The 27,833-nt window shown below is 39.7% G+C and overlaps 1 protein-coding gene across 1 annotated transcript in view; it reads right to left on the minus strand.

The window, feature by feature from the left end:
• DLD (dihydrolipoamide dehydrogenase) overlaps positions 1-27,036 on the minus strand; it is a 35,390-nt gene extending 8,354 nt beyond the window's left edge. The window contains exons 1-8 of the mRNA XM_045494436.1: positions 26,894-27,036; positions 25,323-25,401; positions 17,475-17,554; positions 16,924-16,992; positions 16,287-16,356; positions 14,540-14,640; positions 13,598-13,741; positions 12,967-13,068 (exon numbers count right to left, since the gene is read on the minus strand). Coding sequence (XP_045350392.1) covers positions 12,967-13,068; positions 13,598-13,741; positions 14,540-14,640; positions 16,287-16,356; positions 16,924-16,992; positions 17,475-17,554; positions 25,323-25,401; positions 26,894-26,932 — 684 coding nt within the window. The 5' untranslated portion in view covers positions 26,933-27,036. The remainder of the gene's footprint in view (positions 1-12,966; positions 13,069-13,597; positions 13,742-14,539; positions 14,641-16,286; positions 16,357-16,923; positions 16,993-17,474; positions 17,555-25,322; positions 25,402-26,893) is intronic.
• Positions 27,037-27,833: the final 797 nt, after the last annotated feature.

The following is a 27,833-nucleotide window of genomic DNA, read 5'->3' on the forward strand; positions in this document are numbered from 1 at the left end:
GAACAGACCCATAACCAGCAAACAAATTGAAATCAGTTATCAAAAATCTCCCAACAATAAGAGTCCAGGACCAGACGGCTTCCCTGGGGAGTTCTATCAGACATTTAAAGCAGAGACAATACCTATCCTTCTCAAGCTTTTCCAAAAAATTGAAAGGGAAGGAAAACTTCCAGACTCATTCTATGAAGCCAGCATTACTTTGATTCCTAAACCAGACAGAGACCCAGTAAAAAAAGAGAACTACAGGCCAATATCCCTGATGAATATGGATGCAAAAATTCTCAATAAGATACTAGCAAATTGAATTCAACAGCATATAAAAAGAATTATTCACCATGATCAAGTGGGATTCATTCCTGGGCTGCAGGGCTGGTTCAATATTCGCAAATCAATGTGATACATCACATTAATAAAAGAAAAGAACCATATGATCCTGTCAATCGATGCAGAAAAAGCATTTGACAAAATTCAGCACCCTTTCTTAATAAAAACCCTCGACAAAGTCGGGATAGAAGGAACATACTTAAATATCATAAAAGCCATTTATGAAAAGCCCACAGCTAATTATCATCCTCAATGGGGAAAAACTGAAAGCTTTCTCCCTGAGATGAGGAACACGACAGGGATGTCCACTCTCACCACTGTTGTTTAACATAGTGTTGGAAGTTCTAGCATCAGCAATCAGACAACAAAAGGAAATCAAAGGCATCAAAATTGGCAAAGATGAAGTCAAGCTTTCACTTTTTGCAGATGACATGATATTATGCATGGAAAACCCGACAGACTCCACCAAAAGTCTGCTAGAACTGATACATGAATTCAGCAAAGTCGCAGGACACAAAATCAAGGTACAGAAATCAGTTGCATTCTTATACACTAACAATGAAGCAACAGAAAGACAAATAAAGAAACTGATCCCATTCACGACTGCACCAAGAACCATAAAATACCTAGGAATAAACCTAACCAAAGATGTAAAAGATCTGTATGCTGAAAACTATAGAAAGCTTATGAAGGTAATTGAAGAAGATTTAAAGAAATGGAAAAACAATCCATGCTCATGGATTGGAAGAATAAATATTGTTAAAATGTCAATACTACCCAAAGCTATCTATACATTCATTGCAATCCCAATCAAAATTGCACCAGCATTCTTCTCGAGGCTAGGACAAGCAATCCTAAAATTTATATGGAACCACAAAAGGCCCCAAATAGCCAAAGTAATTTTGAAGACCAAAGCGGGAGGCATCACAATCCCAGGCTTTAGCCTCTACTACAAAGCTGTAATCATCAAGACAGCATGGTATTGGCACAAAAACAGACACATAGACCAATGGAATAGAATAGAAACCCCAGAACTAGACCCACAAACGTATGGCCAACTCATCTTTGACAAAGCAGGAAAGAACATCCAATGGAAAACAGACAGTCTCTTTAACAAATGGTGCTGGGAGAACTGGACAGCAACATGCAGAAGAACGAACCTAGACCCCTTTCTTATACTATTCACAAAAATGAACTCAAAATGGATAACGGACCTGAATGTGAGACAGGAAACCATCAAAACCCTAGAGGAGAAAGCAGGAAAAGACCTCTCTGACCTCAGTCGTAGCAATTTCTTACTTGACACATCCCCAAAGGCAAGGGAATTAAAAGCAAAAATGAACTACTGGGACCTCATGAAGATAAAATCTTCTGCACAGAAAAGGAAACAACCAACAAAACTAAAAGGCAACCAACGGAATGGGAAAAGATATTTGCAAGTGACATATCGGACAAAGGGCTAGTATCCAAAATCTATAAAGAGCTCACCAAACTCCACACCAGAAAAACAAATGATCCAGTGAAGAAATGGGCAGAAAACATGAATAGACACTTCTCTAAAGAAGACATCCGGATGGCCAACAGGCACATGAAAACATGCTCAACATTGCTCCTCATCAGGGAAATACAAATCAAAACCACACTCAGATATCACCTCACGCCAGTCAGAGTGGCTAAAATGAACACATCAGGAGACTATAGATGCTGGCGAGGATGTGGAAACGGGAACCCTCTTGCACTGTTGGTGGGAATGCAAACTGGTGCAGCCGCTCTGGAAAACAGTGTGGAGGTTCCCCCCCAAAATTAAAAATAGATCTACCCTATGACCCAGCAATAGCACTGCTAGGAATTTACCCAAGGGATACAGGAGTGCTGATGCACAGGGTCACTTGTACCCCAATGTTTATAGCAGCACTTTCAACAATAGCCAAATTAGGGAAAGAGCCTAAATGTCCATCAACTGATGAATGGATAAAGAAATTGTGGTTTATATACACAATGGAGTACTATGTGGCAATGAGAAAGAATGAAATATGGCCCTTTGTAGCAATGTGGATGGAACTGGAGAGTGTTATGCTAAGTGAAATAAGCCATACAGGGAAAGACAGATACCATGTTTTCACTCTTATGTGGATCCTGAGAAACTTAACAGAAACCCATGGGGGAGGGGAAGAAAAAAAAAAAGAGGTTAGAGAGGGAGGGAGCCAAACCATAAGAGACTCTTAAAAACTGAGAACTGAGGGTTGATGGGGGGTGGGAGGGAGGGGAGGGTGGGCGATGGGTATTGAAGAGGGCACCTGTTGGGATGAGCTTTGGGCGTTGTATGGAAACTAATTTGACAATAAATTTCATATTAAAACATAATAATAAATAAATAAATAAATAAAACTTATGGAAGAAAACACGGGAAAGAATCTTTGTGACCCTGAGTGAGGCTCACACACCACCACAAGCACAATCCATGAAAGAAAAAAAAAGATGAAAGATAAAAGAGATGTCAAAATTTAAAACTTCTCTCTAAAAGCTAATATTAAGAATACAGAAAAGGCAGACTGAGAAAAAATATTTGTAAGACATCTATATGATAAAGAATTTATATTCTTTGCACAAAGATGTCTCAAAATTCAATAAAACAAATTGAAAAAAAGACAAAACATTTAAATGCCAGGAAAGACAATACAGAGATGGCAAGTAAGCACATAAAAAGATGCTCGATGTTACAAGCCACTAGGGAAATGCAAATGAAAACCCGAGACCCCAGAGCACACCTGTTAGAGTGGCTCGAGTCAAGAAAGCAGCGCCGAAATTGCGATAAGGAGGCAGAGCAGCTCACGCTGCCAGCGACCGCACGACAGGGCAGCCACGCTCCACAGCACAGCTCCTTGGAAGGCTAAACACTGAATTCCCACTTGACCCAACAACTCCACCGCCAGGTACATGTGCAAGAGAAGTGAAAACACGCGTCCAGACAAGAACCTGTACACAGACGGTCACGGCAGTGAAACACGTAGCGTCAAAGTGGAAACAAGCCCCTATGTCCATCAACTGATGAATGGATAAACAAAACGTGCTAGGGCCACAGGATGGAATACTTGGCTATAAAGAGTTATCAAGTATGGGGCGCCCAGGTGGCTCAGTCAGTGGAGCATCCCGACTTCAGCTCAAGTCATGATCTTGCAGTTCGTGGGTTCGAGCCCTGCATTGTGCTCTGTGCTGACAGCTCAGAGCCTAGAGCCTGGAGCCTGCTTTGGATGCTGTGCCTCTCCCTCTCTCTGTCCCTCCCCAACTTGCACTCTGTGTGTGTCTCTCTCTAAAATAAACATTAAAACAAAAAAAGAGTTATCCAGTATATATAAACCTTGAGAACATTATGCTAAATGAAGCAGCCACAGATTTAAATGCTACGAATCCCATTTATACAGAAAGTCCCAAATAGGCAATTTCAGGGTCAGAGAAAGTAGGTTAGCGGTTTCCAGCGCCGGGGAGAAGGGAGGAATGTAGAGTCACTGCCAATGGACACAAGGTTTCTTTCTAAGGTGACGAAAATGCTCTGGAATTAAGACAGTGGTGACAAGTGCACAACTATGTGAACATCCTAAAAAACCACTGAATCGTACACTTTCAATGGGTAAAGGATACACAAGACTGTATCGCAATAAAGGTGTTAAAAAAAAAACACTTCTCTGAACCTAAATCAGAAAGTAAGAAACAGTAAGAGTATGTCAAATCAATGCTGTACACCTGAAACTAGTACTATGTCAATTATACTTCAACAAAAAGAAAATTAAAATAAGAACACGTGTGATCTATATCCATAAAGGAATATTATTCAGCCACAAAAAAATGAACAAAATCCTGACATTTCCCACAACAGCAAAAAGAAATAGGAAGAACCATGGAAAATAATACACATCATCTTGAAGTCTATAATTCAAAGTAGGGGACAGTGACCATAGCTAGCTAGACAAATGCCTTACTCTTCAGGAAAATCTAAGAATTTCAAAATCCTTAGAGATGGGAAAACTCCAATAGTATCTACCAGTTATTAGACATTAGAGCTTATTGGATGTTTGGTACTGGATTAAGTGTATTACAGATTACTACTTTACTAAGTCCCAACAATAATCCCGTAAGGCAGTTATTCTTATTAAAATGGGGATTTACATGATGAATCAACTAGTTCAGAGGCTAACTGAACAAGAACATACAGTCATTAACAAGCAGAGCTGAAATTCAAATTTGTACCTGATTCTAAAACTTCATATTAAACTGGAATGGGAAAAGGTAATATAGTCTACATATTATATACATATAGACATATGTAAAAGTCTATATACTGTACGTATATAGTAAAACATATATACTCACGTGAGTAATCTTTATGATAAAAAGGTAAATAAGACTACACAGTAAGTTACTTCTAATAAATTAAAAAAAAAAAGACATCTGTGAAAACATTCAATATAGTGACACCTAAAACATGAAGATGTTTGAAATGACCCAAGACTTGTAAAAATACCCCAAAGTACTGAAATGAAAGACAGAAGTATTGCTTCAGATATTATTATACTTACCAACAAAAGAAAGTAAATCTATATTATTTTCTTCTTGCTCGTTTTATCCACCCATGAGAACAATTTTCAAAGTGGAGTGAATACAGGAAATATTAAGAAACTAGTCAATTTTTTTAAGTTAACTCTCCAGTCAAATCAGATCATAACTGGATAACAGAGACACTGTCAGTAAACTCTGGGAACTTAATCGGCATAAGGGAAATGTCACAAAGGGTGCCAGACAGGCAATACCTTGCCTAAAATTTTGCAAAGTGAAAAGAAAATATTCTGGAAAATAGATTCTGAAATATATTTCAGAGGTCACTCCCCACTAAATACTAGAAGACATTATTGAACAGCTGGTTTGAAAATCATTAGATACTACCCGAAGTGTTCCAAACAGGTCATGTCAACAATTTTCTGAAGGCTTTTCTGGACTGGATAATAATGCAGGATATTTTCATCATCAGCAAAGTTGTCAAAAAAGAAAAAAAAAATCTCATATCCTATAGATGTGACAGATCAATGGAGATTCAAATCCATTTATAAGCAGCTTAAAAAGTGTACAGTCAGATGACTCTCTATACTTCATACTGACATGACTGACACCAGAGATGGATTCATTAACCAATTTAGACAAATCAGATGATAGACCGCATGCCTCAGTCAACAGTCTTCCCAGATCTATTTACCCATGGCAAGAAAAAGCAGGTAAGTGTAAGGATGCAAGAATCAAGAAAGAGGAAAAGACTGGAATAAGGGTACAAGTGAACATTGGATTAAAGCAAAGATAAAGGTTCATAATCCTTTATTGAGGTTTATTTATTTATTTTGGTTTAAAAAATCAGAATTCCTCAAGCAAAAGATGTGAAGTTTTCAACTGACTACAAACTCGATAGTCTTTAAAAAAGAAAAATAACTGATCTTAAAGGACGAAGAAAAGAAGTACATTACATTAAAAGTACATTACATATCAAAAGAAGTTCTCTCCATTATCCAGAATATAATGCTTAGTTTTGATTTTTTTTTAAGTTTATTTTGATAGAGAAAGATGGACAGAGAGAATCCCAAGCAGACTCCACTCTCAGTGCAGAGCCCGACAAGGGGCTTGATCCCACGTGAGATTATGACCTGAGCTGAAATAAAGAGTCGGACAGACGGTTAACCAACTGAACCACACAGATGCCCCTATTATGCTAAGTTCTAAACACCATTTACAAGTGACCGTGACAGACCAGAGTGGATCAGAAGGATGACAACAAAATAATGGATCTGGTACCTACAAGACCTAGGTAAAAAGCATTAAGGAAAGCAACAGAGATTCAAATATGAATGACACTCAGTCTTTGCCTTCAAGGAGCTTACAGTCTTATAGTAAAGACAGACATAAACAAATAAATGCAAAATACTGTCAATTAGTAGGCGATACAAACGCAGACATACCATACTAAGACTCAAAGACAGAAAGACTTGCACTTTCTCAGAAAAAAGGAAGTCTTCGCTAAAAAAGTAACTTGTAAGGTGACTTTTGAAAAGTATTTGTTATATTAGCAAATGTTTACTCAGCAATAATGAAAGCTAACATATGACGACTTATTTCATACCAGCCACTGTGCTGCGTGAAGATGCACAGAAGTGCAGCCACAACCTCCGCCTTCATGCAGTTTATGACTTAACAAAAGAGACACAAGTGAACCAGTAGTATCAGTGAACTGAGATCAATTCTGCAACAAGCACAGGGTGCAAGGGAACACTCAGCGAGAGCACTTAAGGGCATGTAGGGCAGTGGAAGAAGGCTCTGAGAGTGCAGGGACCAGGAGAAGGAATACATGTTCTGAACAGAAGGCCTACAGATAAAACAAAGAGTGCAGCTGGTTCAGAAACTGGTATTTCGCTCTACATGGAACATAGTTTGAGAGACAGAGTGCCCAGAAATGAGGCTGGAGACGTGAGCCAGTGCCACATCATGCTAGCCTTTCAATAACAGTAAAGATTTTGGATTTATCCTAATGACTATAGTTAGTGAAGGATTTTTAGCAGGGAAGGGACAGGATTACATTTGTGTTATAAAGGACTTCAGCCCCTATGGGAGATTAGATTAGAAACGACACTGGCCTGAACAAGGATAAGCAGATGTGTGAAAAGGCGGCGATATCCATGACATCTAGGTCTCACAGTATCACATTAGGACCCAGTGACTCAGTATGAGGCACGATGGCATGAGAGAAGTTGTGTCATTCCCAAACTTCCTGCTCAAGCCTCTAGATGTGCGGTGGTATGACTCACTAAGATGAGAAATACTAACAAAGAAACGGGTTTTGTTTGGTTTTTTGGAGGGTGAAAAGAGGGAAAAGGGGGAGGGAAGAGTTAAGTTATAAACGTACTGAAATGAGTGTCTGTGGGACCTACAAGTAGAGGTGCTAGTTGGCACTTAGATATAAAAGTCCTGAAATGTCCAAGATGGCAGCAGAGGAAGACCTTGAATTTACCTCCCACAGACACAAGAAATCCATACCTGCACATAAGGCAATCCCTCCTAAAGAGCTGAGAATAGACCGAACAGCTTCCGTACAACAAAGGGTAGAAGGACCACACAGAGGACAAGAGGAGAGCCTAAGACACGGTAATGACAGGAAACTGACCCCAACATTACAAACTGCAGTAGGGAGAGACAGGACTGAGGAGCCACGTGCAAATTCACCCACCCAGGGTCACAACAAAAAACAAAACAATCTTTTAAAGAGCAGAAAGACTATACAAGTGGAGAAAACTCATTTACTAACCATACAGCATGGGCCAGATGGTGGGGACTGCTGGAAAGCCCCCCCAGAGATGGAGACGCTAAGAGGCACCGCTGTTTACGCTCTCCCTTCACCTTGGTAGTGCAGACAGGAGCAGGGTCCAGGCGCTCTAAACGGACTGCTGACTCAGTGGCCCTGGGCTCCTGGCCCACACCTACCATAGCTCCAGCTGTCCAACTAGGGCTGCCCCAGCACAGCACACACAAGAAAACCCCCAGCCTGTGCCCACTACAACTCCATCTCCAGCTGTCCTGCCAAGGCAACTTGGGTGCAAAGCACCCCAGGCACCCTCACTGATCCGGCCAGGGAGCCCCCTGTGGAGTGCTGCAGCTGGCACCCATCCCAGCTCCAGCCATCCCACCAGGGTAGCCCAACACAGAGAACCCCAGGACCTGCCAGACCACATCTGATTCAGCTCCAGCTGTCCTATTAGGGTGGCCCTGGCACAAAGCAGCCCAAGATGCCCCAGCCTGTGCCCGCTCCAGCTCCAGCCAGAAAGCCAAAGCCATCAGGAACATGGAGTCTACACAGGGGAAATTCCTATACAAGGCCACTCCTTCAAGAATGGGAGAGGTAGCCCTTTCACCTAATTCACACAAACAAACACAGGAAGTCAGATAAAATGAGGAAACAGAGGAATATGCTCCAATCAAAAGAACAAAAGGAAACAGCAGAAAACAAACTAAAGAAAACAGACAAGCAATCTACTTGATAAAGAGTTCAAAGTAATGGTCATAAAGGCGCCCACAGGACTACAAAGAAGAGTGGATGAACTCAGTAAGGACCTCAACAAAGTGACAGAAAATATGAAAAAGAACCAATCAGAGTTGAAGAACACATTAACCGAAGTGAAAAATACACTAAAGGGAATCAATGGCAGATTAGAGGATGCAGAAGACCAGTTCAGTGATCTGGAAGACCGGATAGTAGAAAGCACCCAAGCTAAACAGCAAAAAAATAAATGACAGGTTAAAGGACCCCTGGGACAACATCAAGCGGAAAAAAAATTTACATTATAGGGGTCCGGGAGAAGAAAGAGCAAAGGGCAGAAAACTTATTTGAAGAAATAATAGCTGAAAATTTCTCTAAACAGACATCCATGTCCAGGAAGCAAGAGAGCCCTAAACAAAAATGAACCCAAAGAAGTCCACACTAAGACACATAATCATTAAAATGTCAGAAATTAAAGATAAAGAGAGAATCTTAAAAGCAGCAAGAGAAAAGCAACTAGTTACACAGCAGGGAAACCCCCATGAGGCTATCAGCTAATTGTTCAGAAGAAACCCTGTAGGCCAGAAGGGAGTGGCAGGATATATTCAAAGTGCTAAAAAGACGAAACCTACAACCAAGTATACTCTACCCAGCAAGGTTGCCATTTGGAACTAAAGGCAAGACAAAGAGTTTCCCAGACAAACAAAAGTTAAAGCAGTTCATCACCAATGAACCTGCCTTACAAGAAATGGTAAAAGGACTTCTTTAAGCAAAAAGACCGTACCGAGAAGAAATTATGACCCAAAAAAATTTCACTCATAAAAACAAACATAGTAGAGGTAGTAATTCAATCACTTACAAAGAAAAAGACTAAAAAGCAGCACATTTATAAATAAAATATTAGTTAAGGGAACTCAATTAGAAAATGTAAAATATAACAACATAAACATAAAACATAGAAGTGGGCAGTAAAAATACAGTCCTTTTAGAAGGTGCTCAAACTTAAGTGACCATCAACTTAATACAGACTGCTATATACTTATTATGTTATATAGTATCATTATAAGTTATACAGTATCATTATAAATATGTTACTTAGAATCCTATATACTTAGGATGTTATCTATGAACCTCATGGTAACCACAAAGCAAAAACCTGTAATAGACACACAAAAATTGAGAGAGAGAAAGCCAAGCATAACACCAAAGAAAGTCCTCAATCACAAGGAAAAAGAGCAAGAGAACTACAAAAACAATGAGGAAACAAGTAACAAAAGGCACTAAGTACATACCTATCAATAATTACTTTAAATGTAAATAAATGCTCCAATCAAAAGACATGGCTGATGGAACAGATAAAAAAAACAAGATCCATCTATATGCTGCCTACAAGAGACTTGCTTCAGAAAATACAGACCAAAAGGGAAGGGATGGAAAAAGATATTCCATGCAAATGGTATCCAAAAAAAGCCAGGGTATCAATACTTACATTATACAAAACAGACTTTAAAATAAAATAAAAATTAAAAAATAAAATATAAAGACTGTAACAAGAGACAAGGGCACTGCATAATGACAAAGGGATCAATCCAACAAAAGAACGTAACAATTGTAAGTATCTCTGCAACCAATATTGGAGCACCTAAATGTATGAACATAAAAACAGACATACACAGAGGAAATGACGTAACACAGTAACAGCAGGGGACACCCAACTTGCATCAATGGAGAAAATCAAGCAGAAAGTCAATAAGGAAACCGTGTCTTTGAACAAGACATCAGACTAGATGGACCTAACAGAACATTCATAACATTCCATCCAAAAGCAACAGAAAACACATTCTTTTCAAGTGCACATGGAACATTCTCCAGGATATGCCACTAAAAAGGTCTCACCAAATTGAAGATTAAAATCAGGGGCATCTGGGTGGCTCAGTTGGTTAAGCATCCGACTTCAGCTCAGGTATGATCTCATGGTCCGTGAGTTCAAGCCCCGCGTTGGGCTCTGTGCTGACAGCTCAGAGCCTGGAGCCTGCTTCAGATTCTGTGTCTCCCCCAAGCCCCTCTCTCTCTCTCCCCCCCAACTTATGCTCTCTCTCAAAAAATAAACATGAAAAAAAAAATAATAAAAATTAAAAACAAAAAAAAAAAGGATTCATCATGATGAAGTTAGATCTATTCTGGAGACGGTTCAGTATCCTCCAATCAATCAATGTGACATGCCACATTAACAAAATGAATGAAGGATGAAAATTGGTATGATCATCTCAACAGATGCAGAAAAAAATTTGGCCAAAATTCAACACGATAAAAACTCTTAACAAAGTAAGTTTAGAAGGAAAATACCTCAACGTGATAAAGCGTATATGACAAATCCACAGATAACATCATACTCAACAGTAAAAACCTGACAGCTTTTCCACTAAGATCAGGAACACGACAAGATGGCCACTCCCACCACCTTCACCCCAGCCACAGCAACCAGACAAGAAATAAAAGGCATCCAAACTGGTAAGAAAGAAGTAAAACTCACCATCTGAGGATGACAGAACACTATACACAGAAAACCCTCAAGACTCCACCCAAAAACCATCAGAATAAATGTATTCAGTGAAGATGCAGCATATACAAAACCAACATATACAAACTGGTTACACTTCTATACACTAATAACTAAGTGGCAGAAAGAAATTAAGAAAATAATTGCATTTACAATTGCACCAAAAAGAATGAAATACCTAGGAATAAACTTAACTGAGCAGGTGAAAGACATATACTCTGAAAACTTTCAAACACTGATGAAAGACATACCATGCTCAGACTGGAAGAATTAAGATTCTTAAAATGTCCATACTCTCCAAAGCAATCCAAAGGCTCAATGCAATCCTACCAAAATACCAAACGTAATTTTCACAGAACTAAAACAAATAATCTTAAAATTTGTACGGAACCACAGAAGACCCATAATAGCCAAAGCAATCTTGAGAAATAAAAACAAAGCTGGAGGTAACACAATCCCAGATTTCAAGATATACTACAAAAATACAATAATCGAAAAAGTGTATTAATGGCACAAGAGAGACACACAGACCAATGAACAAACTAGGAAGCCCAGAAATAAACCTATGTTTATATGGTCTATAATAAAGAAAGAAAACTTATGCAATAGGGAGAAGACAGTCTCTTTAATAAATGGTGTCAGGAAAACTGAACAGTCACACGTCAAAGAATGAAACTGGACCACTTTTCTACACCATACACAAAAATAAACTCAAAATGGATTAAAGACCTAATGTAAGACCTGAAACTATAAAATCCCTAGCAGAAAACAGGTAGCAATCTATCAGACATAAGCTTTAGCAACATTTTTCATAACATATTGCAAATACCATATGATTTCACTTGTATGTGGTATCAAAAAAAAAAAAAAAAAAAAAAAGAACTAAACACAACAAAACAAACAACACAGAAAAAGACCCATAAATACAGAGAACTGGTGTTGCCAGGAGGGAGGGGAGGGGAGTGGCAGAATGGGCAAAAAGTGACAGAGTGGGAGGTACACGCTTCCAGTTACAGAATGAGTAAGTCCTGGGGATAAATGGTACAGCACAGGAAGTAACAGCAGTACTGTCATAGAGTCTTACGGTGTGAGGTGGGGCCGCATCTGTGGTGAGCACAGCGTGATATACAGAACTGAGGAGTCACTAGGTTGTACACCTGAAACTAACGTCACACTGTAGGTCGACTACAATTTAAAAAAACAAAGAGCAGACAGCTGAATTTCCTCAGGACTAGAGCTCTGCCAGCAAGGATGAGGGAACAAGGAGGCAAGGGACTCAAGAAGAGTGGCTAAGGTGATGGACTATGGAATCTAAGTGGATCAGGAAAGCAGTCAAGACAGGACGTGCAGAGAGCAAAGACACAGAGGGACACCTGATAAACCACCTGTGTGCTGAGAAAACCTGAGTAAGAGAGGAAAGGAGGTTATGGTTAGAGAACACAACGTCTGAATTTGTGATTTCACAAGTGAAGCAGTTCTTTGTGCTATCAAGATCCAACAGCCCTGGGAAAGGATACCTGAAAATGGAGAGAAGAGGTTGCTGGTAATACAGAAAAGTCACCAGATGGACAGGAAGGGAGAACAAAGAAGGCAGAAAAGCATGAAACAGCAAGGTTCTCAGGAGAATTGCAAGTAGTCTGACAAAACTTAAGAGGGATCAAGATAAGGATGGAGAGGGAAGAGCCAGACCACAGAAGTCATATCTGAAAGCTAATTTGCTCAAGATGAGGACTGTCTTCTGAAGGACTGAAGGGCTGTCAGATTTTTTAAACATCCTAGGAAACAGAAAGGGTAGAAGATACAGGGAAGCAGATTTCAAAATAAAAGAGAATGTTCTAATGACTAATGATTATATAAATTGGTTGTCTTAAAAATTAGTAATTCTAGTAATACTAGAAGTGTTTAAGCAAAACTCAATGTTGATCTGCCTACAATGTTGTAAAAAGAATCAAACAGGAGACCATTAAGTTCCTTCCAACTCCATGAAGGCAGTAAGAGAAGAAGAGGCATTACTTACCAATTCTACACCTATTACTCCTGCACCAATGACAACCATCTTTTCTGGAACTTTTTTTAAAGATAGAGCACCTGTAGACGACACTATTGTATCTTCATCAATCTATAACAAAATATATACAATCAAAATGATTTGGAAAAACCTACTGCCTTATAAATGAGCTCACAAAAAATACTAAGACATTTATCTGTTCTGAGGTATCTATGACTTCTATCCTTACATTCAATTCTTTTTAATATAATTTATTGTCAGACTGGCTCCCATACAACATCCAGCACTCATCCCAACAAGTGCCCTCCTCAGTGCCCATCACCCACTTTCCCCTCTCCCCCATCCCTTACAGTCCATTTTAACAAATCCCATTAAAAATGCTCACTTGAAATTTCATCATTCAATATTTCAAAACAAAATGGTCCATTTTAACTACAAAATGAACCCAAGTCTATCTTAATATGAAATGTTCTATTTCTGGTCAAAATCACTGCAAAATAGAGACAGCTTCCCAAAGCTGAGTGTCAACATATAGTATTTCAGTTAGAAGTTTTTCATTCAAAGTGCATAAATAGCATGAATAAAGTAGTTTATAAAAGGTCTTCCTGAAGGAAGGTTATAACAGTTGTAAAAAGCATACCGTAATTCCAGGAAAAGGAGTAACTTCTGACCCTGTAGCTATAAGAATGTTCTTTGTATCAATAACTTGAGTGCTGCCATCGGCTTTCATAGCAGTGACCTGATTTTTGCCTGTTATCTTTCCATATCCATTTACGTGAACAACCTTCAACAAAATAATATTTATACATTCACAAAGTTTAAAATGATGTTTGCAATTAAAAAAACATGGGGCGCCTGGGTGCCTCAGTTGGTTGAGGATCCAACTTCGGCTCAGGTCATGATCTCACGGTTTGTGAGTTCGAGCTCCGCATCAGGCTTTGTGCTGACAGCTTACTCAGAGAGCCTGGAGCCTGCTCTGGTTTCTGTCTCCCTTGCTCTCTGCCCCTGCCCTGCTCACACTCTGTCTCTGTCTCTCTCAAAAATAAACATTAAAAAAAATTTTTTTTAATAAAAATAAAAAAACATGATTAATGGGGAGGAAAATAAAAGCACTCTATTAAATAATACACCCAGTACAAAATACTTCCTTACTTAATAAGGTTACGCATAGAGCAGCAAAAAACTTGTTATATACGTCAGGGAATCTATTTCAGGTTAGCACACAGTTTTAAATTAATATCCCCAGCAGGAAAAAAAAAAAAAGATAGGGGTGCCTGTGTGGCTCAGTCAGTTAAATAGCCAACTTCTGTTCAGGTCATGATCTCATGGTTTGTGGGTTCAAGCCCCGTGTCAGGCTCTGTGCTGACAGCTCAGAGCCTGGAGCCTGCTTCGGATTCTGTGTCCCCCTTCTCCCTCTACCCCTCCCCCACTCATACTCTGTCTCTCACTCTCTCTCAAAAATAAACATTAAAAATATATATATAATACCCCCAAGCATTAAGTTCTAAGGGCATCACTCTATCAGCAGAATGCTTCATATGAACATAAGATAAAGTAGGCATCTGAACATTAAAACACTGACCTTATTCTGTTTGAATAAGTGGGCAATTCCACCAGTTAAAGCTTTTACTGCTGTACTCTTCTGCTCCATCATCTTCTCTAAATTCAAGCGAACTTCAGACACTGTAATTTGTTAAATAAATCTTTAGTCCTTAGCTAAATTCTTGACGCAATGTGATATTTTTCACTAATCAGGTCTGGAAAATTTCAGCTTAATGCTTACAGAACTGTAAAAAAGGCAGTGTTAAAACTTCTCATGTAGTAACTGCTATAATAATTGTAGCTCGCAAACAGGCCAACAGCAACACATCACGGTCAATAAAACTTATCAAACACAGTAAAAAGTCCACCTTTGGGAAAAAGGCAGTCCAAAATACACATTACATCCCACGTGGCAACATACTCATTCTCCAAACACATTATGATGACTATAAATCTGGACAGAATTAAATAGAGATGGCAAAGTAAAACACCAGCTGCAATTTTAAATAGGAACAACTTCACAAAACAAAAACAAAAATACTCATCTGAAAAGTTTAAATATAGAAACTTAACATAAAAGAGTTTAATCAACTGGATTTAATCCCTCATTTGGGTTGCCTGGGTTGCTCCGTTGGTTAAGCATCCGACTTCAGCTCAGGTCATGATCTCATGGTTTGTGGGTTCGAGCCCCGCATCAGGCTCCACACTGCAGAGACTGCTTGCAATGGTCTCTCTCCCTCTGTCTCTGATTCTCTACCACTTGCGTGTACTCTCTCTCTCTCTCAAAATAAATAAACTTAAAAAAAAAAAAAAAAAATCCCTCATTTAACTCCTAACTCTGAAGCAACAACATAAGAAAACAAAGCAGCTCAACTCAACAGAACTTCAAAAGAGGGAGATCTTAGCAATCTGCACACGCAATCAACCCATATCTCAGAGATGAGGAAACAGAGACCCTGAGAGATCTGATTTACCTAGGTCATAGAACTAGAAGAGGAAGCTTGGCCTATGATGCAAGTCTCTTGACTAAACCGTTTCTTCTTTCCTGAGTCAGGAAAGTGGGTTTTGATTCTACCTTTCATCTACTTTGATATGTTTGCTTTAATGTGTACATATCACCTCTATACCCACTGGATTGCCTACTACAGCCCATTCTTTCAGAAACTATTGCAACAAACAAATGAAAGAAAAATGATTACCCCTCCATACCCACTGGTATGTTTAAGCTCTTTCTAGAACAGACTACCCTTCTGGATGTATCTGTCAACAATTGGTGAAAAAGGATGAAATGAAAACAGCCCAAAAAGAATGGTGGGAGACAAGATTTACCAAATTAAAATGAAATGCCCTCCTTTTACACTGGATTGCATTCCCCACTCTCTCCTTTGTTCTTGCCACACTACCAACAACCTAAGCAGTCTGTCCATCCTTCCTTCCTTCCTTCCTGATCTGCCTAGAGCACTCAGGAATCCAGTGCCAACTCCCCACCTCGAGATCTCCAGGTTTCAGGGAAATTGAAACTGACTCTTCATACACACATACACACACACACACACACACACACACACACACACACACAGAGCAGACTTCACACAAAAGTTGTCAAAGGAACAGAAGATGTCATAGTAGAAATCTGGATTTAAGCCTTAAGTAAATCTCTATTTTTAATATCTTTTTTTTACTCTTTCCTCAATGAAACATGTATTACTCATTAGACATACAGAAGTCTTTAACTGGAAGAGTCAAGTATGGCTGGTAATATTGCTAAATATGAAAGGTATACTTACTTTCAATTCCCCTAGATGCAAAATCTTTTCCATGGGCCATATGGTAATAATGAGAGTTATTTAATAAAGCCTAAATAGACAAAATGATGAAATGTTAATAAGACTATATACGATAAAAAAGCACTTAAGAAATGACATCCCCTGCATGCAACAGTACAAAGGACTACAACAATTCAGTTTCTGTTCTTATGTAATTAATCTAAGTCAAATAATGACACAATGTTCAACAGCAGGACTGAAAAACAAAACACCTTTACTTTCTTTAAAAGCAAAGGAATAGGTACCCTCTTCAGGGGGCAGGTGAAAAGGGCAGTCCTGTCTACATCCAAAAGCACCTAAAAGAATTTACTGCCTATGATCTGTTTCGTTGGTAAAGGAGAACTAAAGAGAAAAATGGAACATGAGAGTCTGTTTGAATGGAAAGGCTAGGGATTCCAAAACAAAGAAGCAATTTCAGGAATATATGGCAGACTGCTGAAAGCACTGCTTAAGCTTTACCAAGGAGAACATGTTTTTTATCAACCTTGGGTTGTTTATTTTTTAGTAACTGTATTAGTCTAATACTCTAGTCTTAACATATCCTTCTAGCTGGTGGCTAATGACAGAAGCCTTTGCACTGTACGAAACACACGCTCACCTTAGAAGGGATACAACCGACGTTCAAGCACGTTCCACCAAGCGTTTCATTTTTCTCAACGCAGACTGTCTACAACCAAAGAAAATGTTATTTAACGGCACATAACCTGCAGAGTTTCAGTTCACTAAAATTCCCATGTATCTGTCCTAATTCTTGTACAAAATAAGTTTGCATTTGTGAGAATGAAATAGAGTCCTTTAAAATTTATCATCTGAGTAATACTAAATGTAGGCTAACCCAAATGTGAATTATTCTAAGACATTTTTGTTTAACATTACCAAACACATGCTTTTAGTTCTATTACTGTTGCTTCCAAAGTGAAGTTAGTAGCCAAACGTGCGAAGCACTGTGGGGAGTTGGGAATAATGGACTCTGCTATTTCATGAGACTACCACAACTGAATAACACTCTTCACTCGTCTCAGGCCTAAATAGAACTTATAGAATAAAGACATTATTTACCACTGTTATTTAGGTGCAAAGTATTTTGTGAATATTATCAAGTCCTTCCAAATAAAAATAAATCAACACCTCGTTTAGTCTAAACTTTACCTTGAAGCCCAACTGGGCAGCTTTAATAGCGGCAACATATCCTCCGGGACCAGATCCTATCACTGTTACATCAGCATCAACTACAATAAAAGCAAATTGATATAAACAGTAAATTGCTTAATATGGACCAAAAATAGTACATTAAAAAAACAAACAAAAAATCTGATACTTTAAACCTCCAAGAAAGTACAAGGAACCAGAATGTTCTACCCAGTACTATTTTATTCCTAGGTACTTAACATTCTGTGATGTTAACTAAAACTGGCATTTTTAAATTTCATATTCTATTTGTTCATTATGACATATGGAAATACAACAGAGTTCTATATCCACTGTATCCACTGACCTTGCTAAATTCCACACCGTTTTACTTAATAACAACAAGACAGGCTTTTAGTGACACTAGAAGACACATCTGCATGAGGGAGAGAACTTTGGAATCTGACATACTTGTCTTCAAATCTCAGCTCTAACACTTATTAGCTGTGTAACCAAGTGACTTAATTTTTCTGTCATAAAAGAAACAATAACACTACCTTAAATGACTAATGTCAGGATTAAATTTTGTATATCCTTAGAGCTGTCAATAAACTTAAGAATGATATGATTCCAGGTACTGTACTTGAGATACAGGGAGAAAAACCAGCTTCCCTGTAATAGATGGCAAACACGTTTTGGACTTTATTTGAATACTGATAAATTTCATATAGTTTATAACAGGCTAACCAGAACATTAAGTGAACTACTCTGGACATTTACCATATGAAGATAGAAAAGGAAATTAACTTTGATCAGCAGCCTTAGTAATATAATAATTATAATGCAAATGGAAAAGAAGTCCAATTATTCCCACTGTTCTCAAGCCAACTTCAAATAAAAATACACTGGCTTGAAAGAGTTAGGAGACAGTCTCCCTTCTCCTCCGCCTCTACTATCCTTACAACCCCAAGCATTTAGCAGTTTATAACACATTTTCACATCTATTATCCTGTTTGATTCTCAGAACTTCTTATGAAGACGGTAAGGATGACATATAACTGACATTTCACAGATAAGAAACACTAGGTTCAGAGAGGTCAGTTAACTTGCCCAAGGTCATATAGCAAGTGACTGGCAGAGACAAAATTTAAGCTTTTTGTCTCTATTTCCAATGGTCATCCCATTATTCAACGGTATTCTATTCCTCAATTTCAACTATCATAAACTAAAATCCTAAGAGCAATAATCAAGCTTTATAATTATTAGACATCTAACCTTAGGAGAGTAATTTAACCTGTTTCACTTCACCTTCAGTTTCTCTAACTGGAAAACAAAGACTACAAAAAAACCTACTTCATAGGGGCATGATACAAAATATGCAAATAGCTTAGCACAATACTTGGAGCATACATAATAAATATTTGCTATATGGTAGCTATATTCTGACCTCTGAAGATGGCAGTTTTAATTTCTGATCATCCCTCCTCAAGAAAACACCCACCCCTCCAAGGGATGGGAGTGCTAGTATCATCAAAAAACTTCTGCAGGACTGAAAAGAAACACAGAACCCCTGAACTAAGAAGTTATCCAACCCACAAAACCTAAGAATCCTTCCTACTGAATAAATAAAAGTACTGATTCTCCTTGGTTATATCAAATGATAATTAGGATTACTCAGTACATGAAAAAAATATATAGCTAGTCCAATACATGAAAAAAGGATCGTTTCAAGTTTCATCGATCCACTTGTGCTCTTTGGCTAAGCTGTCTGGTTCCCTGATTCATGTTCAGAATTAAGTACATAATAAAGTGTGTATCTATTTTCAAGTTTTGAACCAAATGATGGCCTAAACAATATTTTTTAATTTGGATTCTAATTTTTAATTCACAGTAATGAAACACAAGCTACAAAAAACAGGTTTCTTTGCTGAATTTTTAACATCTTTTCTGATTGAAGTATATGTTAATTAAATAAATTTAAACATGGGGGCGCCTGGGTGGCGCAGTCGGTTGAGCGTCCGACTTCAGCCAGGTCACGATCTCGCGGTCCGGGAGTTCGAGCCCCGCGTCGGGCTCTGGGCTGATGGCTCAGAGCCTGGAGCCTGTTTCCGATTCTGTGTCTCCCTCTCTCTCTGCCCCTCCCCCGTTCATGCTCTGTCTCTCTCTGTCCCAAAAATAAATAAACGTTGAAAAAAATAATAATAATAAATAAATTTAAACATGAAATAGCCAAAAATTTTAGTTTCATTTCCCATCGTGCTCTTAGATTTTTTTTTAACTATACAAAATACCAAAAATTTAAAACCATTCACCCCTCACTGAAGATATTAGATGTACCGTTCCATCAGAACACCACTAAAGTGCTAGGGAGAACAAAAAAGAAGGGAAAAAGGAAAATTCTCTGAAGATCAGTCAGCTGAGACTATAGGAGGGTGTGATCCAGTAACAAACCTTCAAAAACAAGCCAGTATTTAGGGGATGTCTGCAATTTACTTTTAAATGTGTCAAAAAAGTAAGGTGGACTGAAGGGTGGCTAAATGGATGAACAGATACATGACAGTTTAAGTACAGTAAAATGTTAGTGGAAGTATCTATGAATGTTCACTGGAAAATTCTTACAACTTTTCCGAACATTTGCAATTTTTCATAACGAAAGGTTGCAAAGACAAACCAGTTGGCTCTCACCTATACAGAGGCTGCACGCAGGTAAAAAGTTTACAACACACAATTCTGACTCACCACCTCCTTGTCCAAAAGCATTTCTCAATTTGATTCCCACATACACTTTTAAAAACCAGAATACAGACAAATAATTAAATGAAACACATTAAGGAACACTTGATGGTTAATTTTACAAAATTAGCTCTAGCCTTTAAGAGTGAAAAACAGGGGCGCCTGGGTGGCGCAGTCGGTTAAGCGTCCGACTTCAGCCAGGTCACGATCTCACGGTCCTTGAGTTCGAGCCCCGCGTCAGGCTCTGGGCTGATGGCTCAGAGCCTGGAGCCTGTTTCCGATTCTGTGTCTCCCTCTGTCTCTGCCCCTCCCCCATTCATGCTCTGTCTCTCTCTGTCCCAAAAATAAATGTTGAAAAAAAAAAAAAAAATTAAAAAAAAAAAAAAAAAAAAAGAGTGAAAAACAAAGACCAAACAGGACACACAAATCAGTATCATGGGAGAAAGATGACTAAGTTAGAAGTACGGCAGAAGACAGCTACATAGCAATCTGCATTTTAGGTGGCAGTGAAGTATCAGGAGAAAGTTATCAGGCTGATGCTTTAAAAAATACTGGGATACAATTAGGCGTGATGGACTTCAACAGACATGGCAGTTAATGCCATGAAATGAACTGAAGGAGAAAAAGCAGGAAAAAGTGTTCTACGAATGTTACTTATTATATCACTGTGAGGAAAATAAGTACACCGTGTCATCAAGGCTACCACTGAAATACAGGTGTTGAGTTACAAATAAATGATAATCATCAACAAAGTGCAAGATGTATTTTAAGGAGTCAGTTTGCAATAACATCTACCATTTTGGTAATTTATTCTGTGCCAGGCAGTGAGCTGAGTATTTCATGTCATCTCATTTAAGCCTCCTTATGTCTCTATGACACAATTATCAGACCTCCATTTCACAGGAAGAAACTAAGGCTGAGAGTGACTAGATAACCTGCATAAGGTTGCACAACTAGAAAGTGATGCAGCCAGGGTTCAAAGCAGGTTCTTTCCATTCATAAGCCTCCACTCACTCCTATACCTTCCTGTCCTAATGCCATGCAGAACACTCAGATGACCCCATCATCTCCAGAGCAATCAGGAACTCCAACTAAAATGACAAAAAGCTCCTTCATTAACATAACGAAAGCAACAAATATTTATGAACACCTACCCAAGAGGAAATCACTACCTTCAGTAACCTGACACTACAGTTAGGGAAAACAGGCATGTTTCAAAATATACATAAATCAAGATTATTTTTAAAAGTAAAAAAAGGGGTAAGAAAAAACATATCATAAGGCAGGAATTATTAATTACCAAATTCACTAAATGAGTATAAGAGCTACTTGGCAAGGTTTATTTGTTTTGGGGGGTAGAGGGGCCCTTTTTAAATTATCAACGGCCTTAATCTCCAATTTTAGTGACCCTTTCATAGTAACATCCTATACTTGTCATCACCCAAAACTGCCCAGCCTCTAAAATCCTGAATTCTATAAGAATTCTTTACTTTCTGATCATTACCCTACAACCTCCCTAATCCATAAAGGAGAAATATAGTAAAAGAAAAAAGGATTTGAAGTTGAAAGAAAGAAAGAAAGAAAGAAAGAAAGAAAGAAAGAAAGAAAGAAAGAAAGAAAGAAAGAAAGAAAAAAGAAAAGAAAACGAAACGAAAAGAAAAACTGGTGTTCAAACATGAGCTCTACCCCTTCGTAAATTCTTGGGCAAATATTTAATCTCTCTGCTTTTGATGTAACATAGGAATAATAGTGACAGTAATACCTACACCTCAGGGTTTGAGGTCAAAGATAACAATGCATGTCAACATCCTGGGATGATGCTAGGTGCATACAAGGCACTGGACGGATGTTTCTTCCCTCCTCAGATCCACCTCCCAATCTCACAACCTCCAATCTCCGTAACACCAATGCTACTCCAGTGTTCTCTCCCACTAAAACCCGACCCAGACATTACTCTCTCCTTCTTCATTGGTCTTTTCTTTTTCATTCAACAAACATTTACTGAGCATTAGACACTATTCTAAGGTCTTTGGATACCTATAATGACACAGCCCTGGTTCTTCTAGTCTAATAAGAGAGAAAAAGCAAAAAGCATTACAATAAAAACTCCAATCTGCAGCAAGAATGATCTTTAAAAACAAATCATATCAGGGCACTGGGTGGCTCAGTCGGTTAAATGTCTGATTTCAGCTCAGGTTATGACCTCATGATTCAAGAGATCAAGCCCAGAATCGGCTTGGCACTAACAGCATGGGTTTTTCTCTCTCTCCCTCTCCCTCTACCCTCTTCCCCTGTTGGCATGCGCGTCTGTGCTGTCTCTCAAAAATAAATAAACTTAAAAAAAAAAACAAAAAACAAATCATATCAGGCCTCTGCTTAAAACACTCCCGATGACTTCCAACTGTCATTAAAATAAAGAGTTAGGGTCTTTCATTATCTGCAGAGGTCAACTCTCAATCTTCAACACACTTCAGCCACACTGGCCCTTTTCAAGCTCCTTAAAGGCACTGTGCTCCTTCTCACATCAAAATACTCCCCACATGCTGCTCCTTCTACCTGGAACACCTCCTCCCATACCCACTCCCACCCCAACCCTTTTCAGATATCAACATCGTTTCCTTAGGAAAGAATTCTGTGACCATTCTCCATCGGGATACAGATTTCATAGCTCCCTTATATTTAGCCTATGGAGTCTTTACCACAATTTTTTTTTTAATGTTTGTTTATTTTTGAGAGAGAGAGAGAGACAGAGTGCAAACAGGGGAGGGCAGAGAGAGAGGGAGAAACACAAAATCCGAAGCAGGCTTCAGGCTCTGAGCTGTCAGCACAGAGCCCGACCTCACACCTGAGCTGAAGCCGGACTCCTAACTGACTGAGCCATCCAGGCTCTCCGCTTATCACAATTATTGGATGGATGCTTGTCTTGCCCAAATGGACTATAAACTCTACAAAAGCTGCATCTTGGGGGCACCTGGGTGGCTCAGTCGGTTAAGCGTCCAACTTCGGCTAAGATCATGATCTCGTGGTTCGTGAGTTTGAGCCCCGTGACAGGCTGTGCTGACAGCTCAGAGCCTGGAGCCTGCTTCGGATTCTGTGCCTCCCTCTCTCTCTGCCCCTCCTCCATTCATGCTCTGTCTCCATCTCTTTCAAAAATAAATAAACATTAAAAAAAATTTTTTTTAAATAAAAAAATTTTTTAAAAAAGCTGCATCTTGTCTGACTTGTTCACTGCATCATCCCAGTCACTAGCACATAGTATATACCCCATAGTTGTTGAACTGAGGAATGAATGTAGCTAATGTGAGTGATTAAGTGCTGTGAGTCCACTCCTGTCATGAAACAGAAGGTCCTACCACAATAACACACATCACTCTTCAAATCTTGATGAATTTGGTTCATACAGTTATTCAAACATCTTCCAGATGTTGTAACAGGGACTGTATTATAAGAAATTTTGAACTCCTCCAGTTGCTCTCATCAACAAATACTCAACAGAAGCTGACCAAACAGAACAGAAATTAAAAACGTAGGCCCTAGGGGCACCTGAGTGGCTCAGTCGGTTAAGCGTCTCACTTCGGCCCAGGTCATATCTCACGGTTCGTGGGTTTGAGCTCCGTGTCAGGCTCTGTGCTGCACACAGCACAGAGGCTAGAGCCTGCTTCGGATTCTGTCTCCCTCTTTCTCTGCTCTTCCCCCGCTTGCACGTGCTCTCTCTCAAAAATAAACAAACATTAAAAAGGTTAAAAAAAAAATGTAGGCTCTAGGGTCAGAAGAATTTTCCCAATTCTGTCCTTTCTTAGCTGAACCTCTTTTCACTCAGTTCCTCCAGTTATAAAATGGGGAAAATGGAAGCACATATCTTACAAGATGGCAACAAGGATTAAAGACTGCTTGAGACAGAGTAAGCCCTCAGTGAATCAGTTACTATTACTGTTGTTGTTGCTGGTTACTTACTTTGTACCAGGTACCATACTGGATGGTACCATAGGAAAATTAAAAAACCAAAAACAAAAACAAAAAAAAACAAGCCTATTAACTTCCTGTTTTAAATAGCTGAAAAACAAAATATGTGTCATTTACAGAAGCTTCAAAAATATTTTTTAAAAAAGGAAAATATCCATAATCCATAGCTTTCATAGCTTCCTTTCAGGGTATATCCTTCTAGTCCTATGTTTTTGACAAGCCCATCAAAATCTTCGCTCAGGATGTCAAAAAGTCATCTTACCATTCTAAACCATGTCAAATAACCACCACACTTAACCTCACCCAGTGGACAGAATTAACTTTTTCTTTTTTTTTTTTTTTTGATGTTTATTTATTTTTGAGAGATAGAGACAGAGTGTGAGCAGGGAAGGGGCAGAGAGAGAGAGAGGGAGAGAGACACAGAATCCGAAGCAGGCTCCAGGCTCTGAGCTGTCAGCACAGAGCCCCACATAGAGCTCGAACTAACAAGCCATGAGATCATGACCTGAGCCGAAGTCGGACGCTTAACTGACTGAGCCACCCAGGCGCCCCTAACTTTTTCAATGTAAACATTCAAAAATCATCCCCTGCTCAAAACCCTCGTTGGCTTTCCCACCACACTTGGGAATAAAATCCAAACTCCTTCACCTGGCTTCCAAAACCCTCCCACCATGAACTGATCCCCGCCTACCTCTCTGATTTTACATCCTCCAGCCACACCGGCCTTTTCTGCAATGCCTTAAACCTCACAAGCTAGTTCTCACCTCACACCCTTGTCATGTTGTTTCTGTCTGCCTGAAATAACCTCACTCCCTCCCTTCACTCAGACATCATTTCCTTAGAAAAGTCCTGACAGCCTATCTAAAATAGTCTTTGTTCCTCTCCGTTGCCCGCTTTAATTTTCAATCACTACCCAAAATATTTACCTATTACTTCAGTATTGTTTGTCTTTTGTCACCAGACTATTAGTTCCAAAAGTATAGGGCTTTGCCTTGTTCACTGCCTGGAGACACTAGGTGCTCAATAAACATTTAAGTGAATACACAGATGAACAAACGAATTCTATGACCTACTATTTTATTACCAGTTACTCTAATATTCACTTACTTTTACATTTAAACACAAAGGAACTATGAAATAATGTGAGGAAAAACTGTTTTACTAAGTACTTACTTGGTTGATCAGCGTAAGTTCTCAGAGGAACTGCAGAAACTCCCTGTAAGCCATGAGATATTCGATTGAAATGGCCTCTCTGGAAAAGAAAATTGTTCATATGATGTAAAATGTGAATTCAAAACAGTGAACTACTGAAGGTCCATGAAAATGTAATAAATGGAGCAAACTTTATCAAGCACTTATTATGATTAATATATCTTCCATTGCCACATAGAGATTACACATCAATTTCTCCTCTTTCATAACAATTAAACTCTCCACCTCAGCTCACCACACTATCTTTTCATTATGAATATTCAAGAAACTATGTCATAGTTAGCCCAACAAAAAGTGTTATTCCGTGGAGTGAAGTTTTCTTAAAGTTTCAGAAAGCACGGCTAATTTCTGGCGCCAGGGATCATTTTAATGTCACAGTTAAAGTTCTTAGAGTTCTAACTTAAGTACCCAATAATCTGTATTATTACAATCCTACTTGTAACTGCTGTTTCCTAACTCAAACTACCACGTACAACCTATGAAGATGCTCCTGAACAGTTAACTAGGAACAGAAATTAGACAATGCCACTTTGGAAAACGCAGTTACTGCCATTCAACAGCTACTCAGACTGCATCACAACCTCCATAAAAAATCTCTATGGACGTCTACTCTCTCCTACGCTAAGAACAGGGAGGCACAAAGAAACAAAGCAAATAGCTCCTATCACAGCAGGCAAACGGGAGGCAGTGATGAAACCCACACTAATGCAGTCATGGTCTCTACTCCAAGGTAACTCAAGGCACCTGGGGTCAGGACGGTAGGCCAAAGTGGAGCAGACCAACCAAACGTCAGTCCTGACTTTTAATCCCTGCTCCCCCTCTAACTAAAAATGTACCTCCTAGCATATTACATTAACTCTCAGGAACACAGATTACTCATCCTAGACACAAAGGAGTTTGATCAGCATATGATCTTTAAGGTATCCATCAGCACAGTACTCAGCTACGATCCCACATACGTACAATCTGGCTGTATTCGACACGGAGATGAAATGGGAGAGCTGTCGTAACGAAAGATAACCTGCTGCAAGCGTCTAGGAGGGAAGGCAATGGACACTACCTTAAAGCTGCAAACAATGAAGAGGCCTCTGAGGAATTCTTAGGGTTACCTGCCGGGGCTGACTGCGTCTGGCTGTTTCAAGGAGCAGCCGCAAGGTTACCTGCCCACTGCCACTCTAGGGCTGAGATTAGGATTCGAGATAAAAGGTAGAACGTATGAAAAGCCAGACCAGACGGGGCAAGTGCTATTTCTACTTCCTCTGCCAAGGTGGAGAAGCCTGTGTGCCCAGGGCCCAGGCTTGGGAGTGGACAGTGAGTAACTGCTGGCCGTCACACAACAGGCGGGGCCTCTCCGCCGCCCGGGTCTTTGCTCCGGTCGCGGCCCGGGCAGAGCCTGCTCAGGGGCGGGGCCGCGGGTGGTCCCGGCCCGACCGCCGGCCTCTCTCGCCCCACCAGTTAGGCCGCGTCCGGACTCCGTCAGCAGGCCCTTCTGTGCCTCTGGTTCCGCACGACCCCACCCAGCCGGCCCTCACCTTGGCCAAGGAGCAATACACACGACTCCAGCTCTGCATTTTACCGCTCAACTTTCCTCTCCGCCAATGCTTTCACCTCCGCTAAGCTCCTCTGCCGCCTCGCCAAGGTCTCCCCGCCCTGCGCATGCACAAGAGCAGCTTACGTCATGGGTCGGCAGCAGCGCGATTGGCTGGAGCGGTCAGAGCCCATGGGACTAGGCGTTCCTGTCAGGCGCGGGGTCGCACACTGTCGTAAAGCGCCTAGTGCTTTGTGGCAGGGAGGGAGTGCCGTACCATTTTACCGGTGATAGGTAAACGTGGGGGCTCGTAATGTGATCTTATACTTGGAAGACGAGCTAAATTAACAAGGCTATCGTTTGCTTGGTGCAAGCTGCAGAAAGTAAGGCTTGACGGGTCCTTGATTGTGCTAAGCTGAGGAATCTCAGCACTTTCCAGGCATCGTCTCACTTCACAGCAAGTATATGAAAGATGATGAGTTTTACCACTTCCTCGGATGAGGCCTGAGAAGTTAACTATCCCCGAGGTCGCGCAGAGGAAAGATGACTGCTTTATAATTTCTCTCCTCAAATCAGATACTATATAAGGGATGGAACCACAGACTTTGGCATCACCAGCAGCCTACTCTAATTAAGCTAACTGGCAAAACAGAAAACACTGTCTTCCTCCTCTGTTAGAGCAAATTAGGATGGGTTGGGTGGGGGATAAGATTTTAGGTTTTTATAAGAGACAATGAAAAACATTGTCTTCAAGATTGAGCACAGAGCTCTAAGGTCTGATTCATGCTTTGTGATAACTATATAGTGTGAATGAAACTTAATTCTACATTTCTTGAAAGTTTACTGCCCAGGCACCGTGCTGGGCTCTGTGGATTTAAACACTAATTAAAAATTATTCCTTACCTAGCTATACTCAGCTTTAGGGGAGAAGAGAATGCTATTTA

This window comes from Leopardus geoffroyi, chromosome A2 (genome assembly GCF_018350155.1).
Source record: "Leopardus geoffroyi isolate Oge1 chromosome A2, O.geoffroyi_Oge1_pat1.0, whole genome shotgun sequence".
Lineage (NCBI taxonomy): Eukaryota > Metazoa > Chordata > Mammalia > Carnivora > Felidae > Leopardus > Leopardus geoffroyi.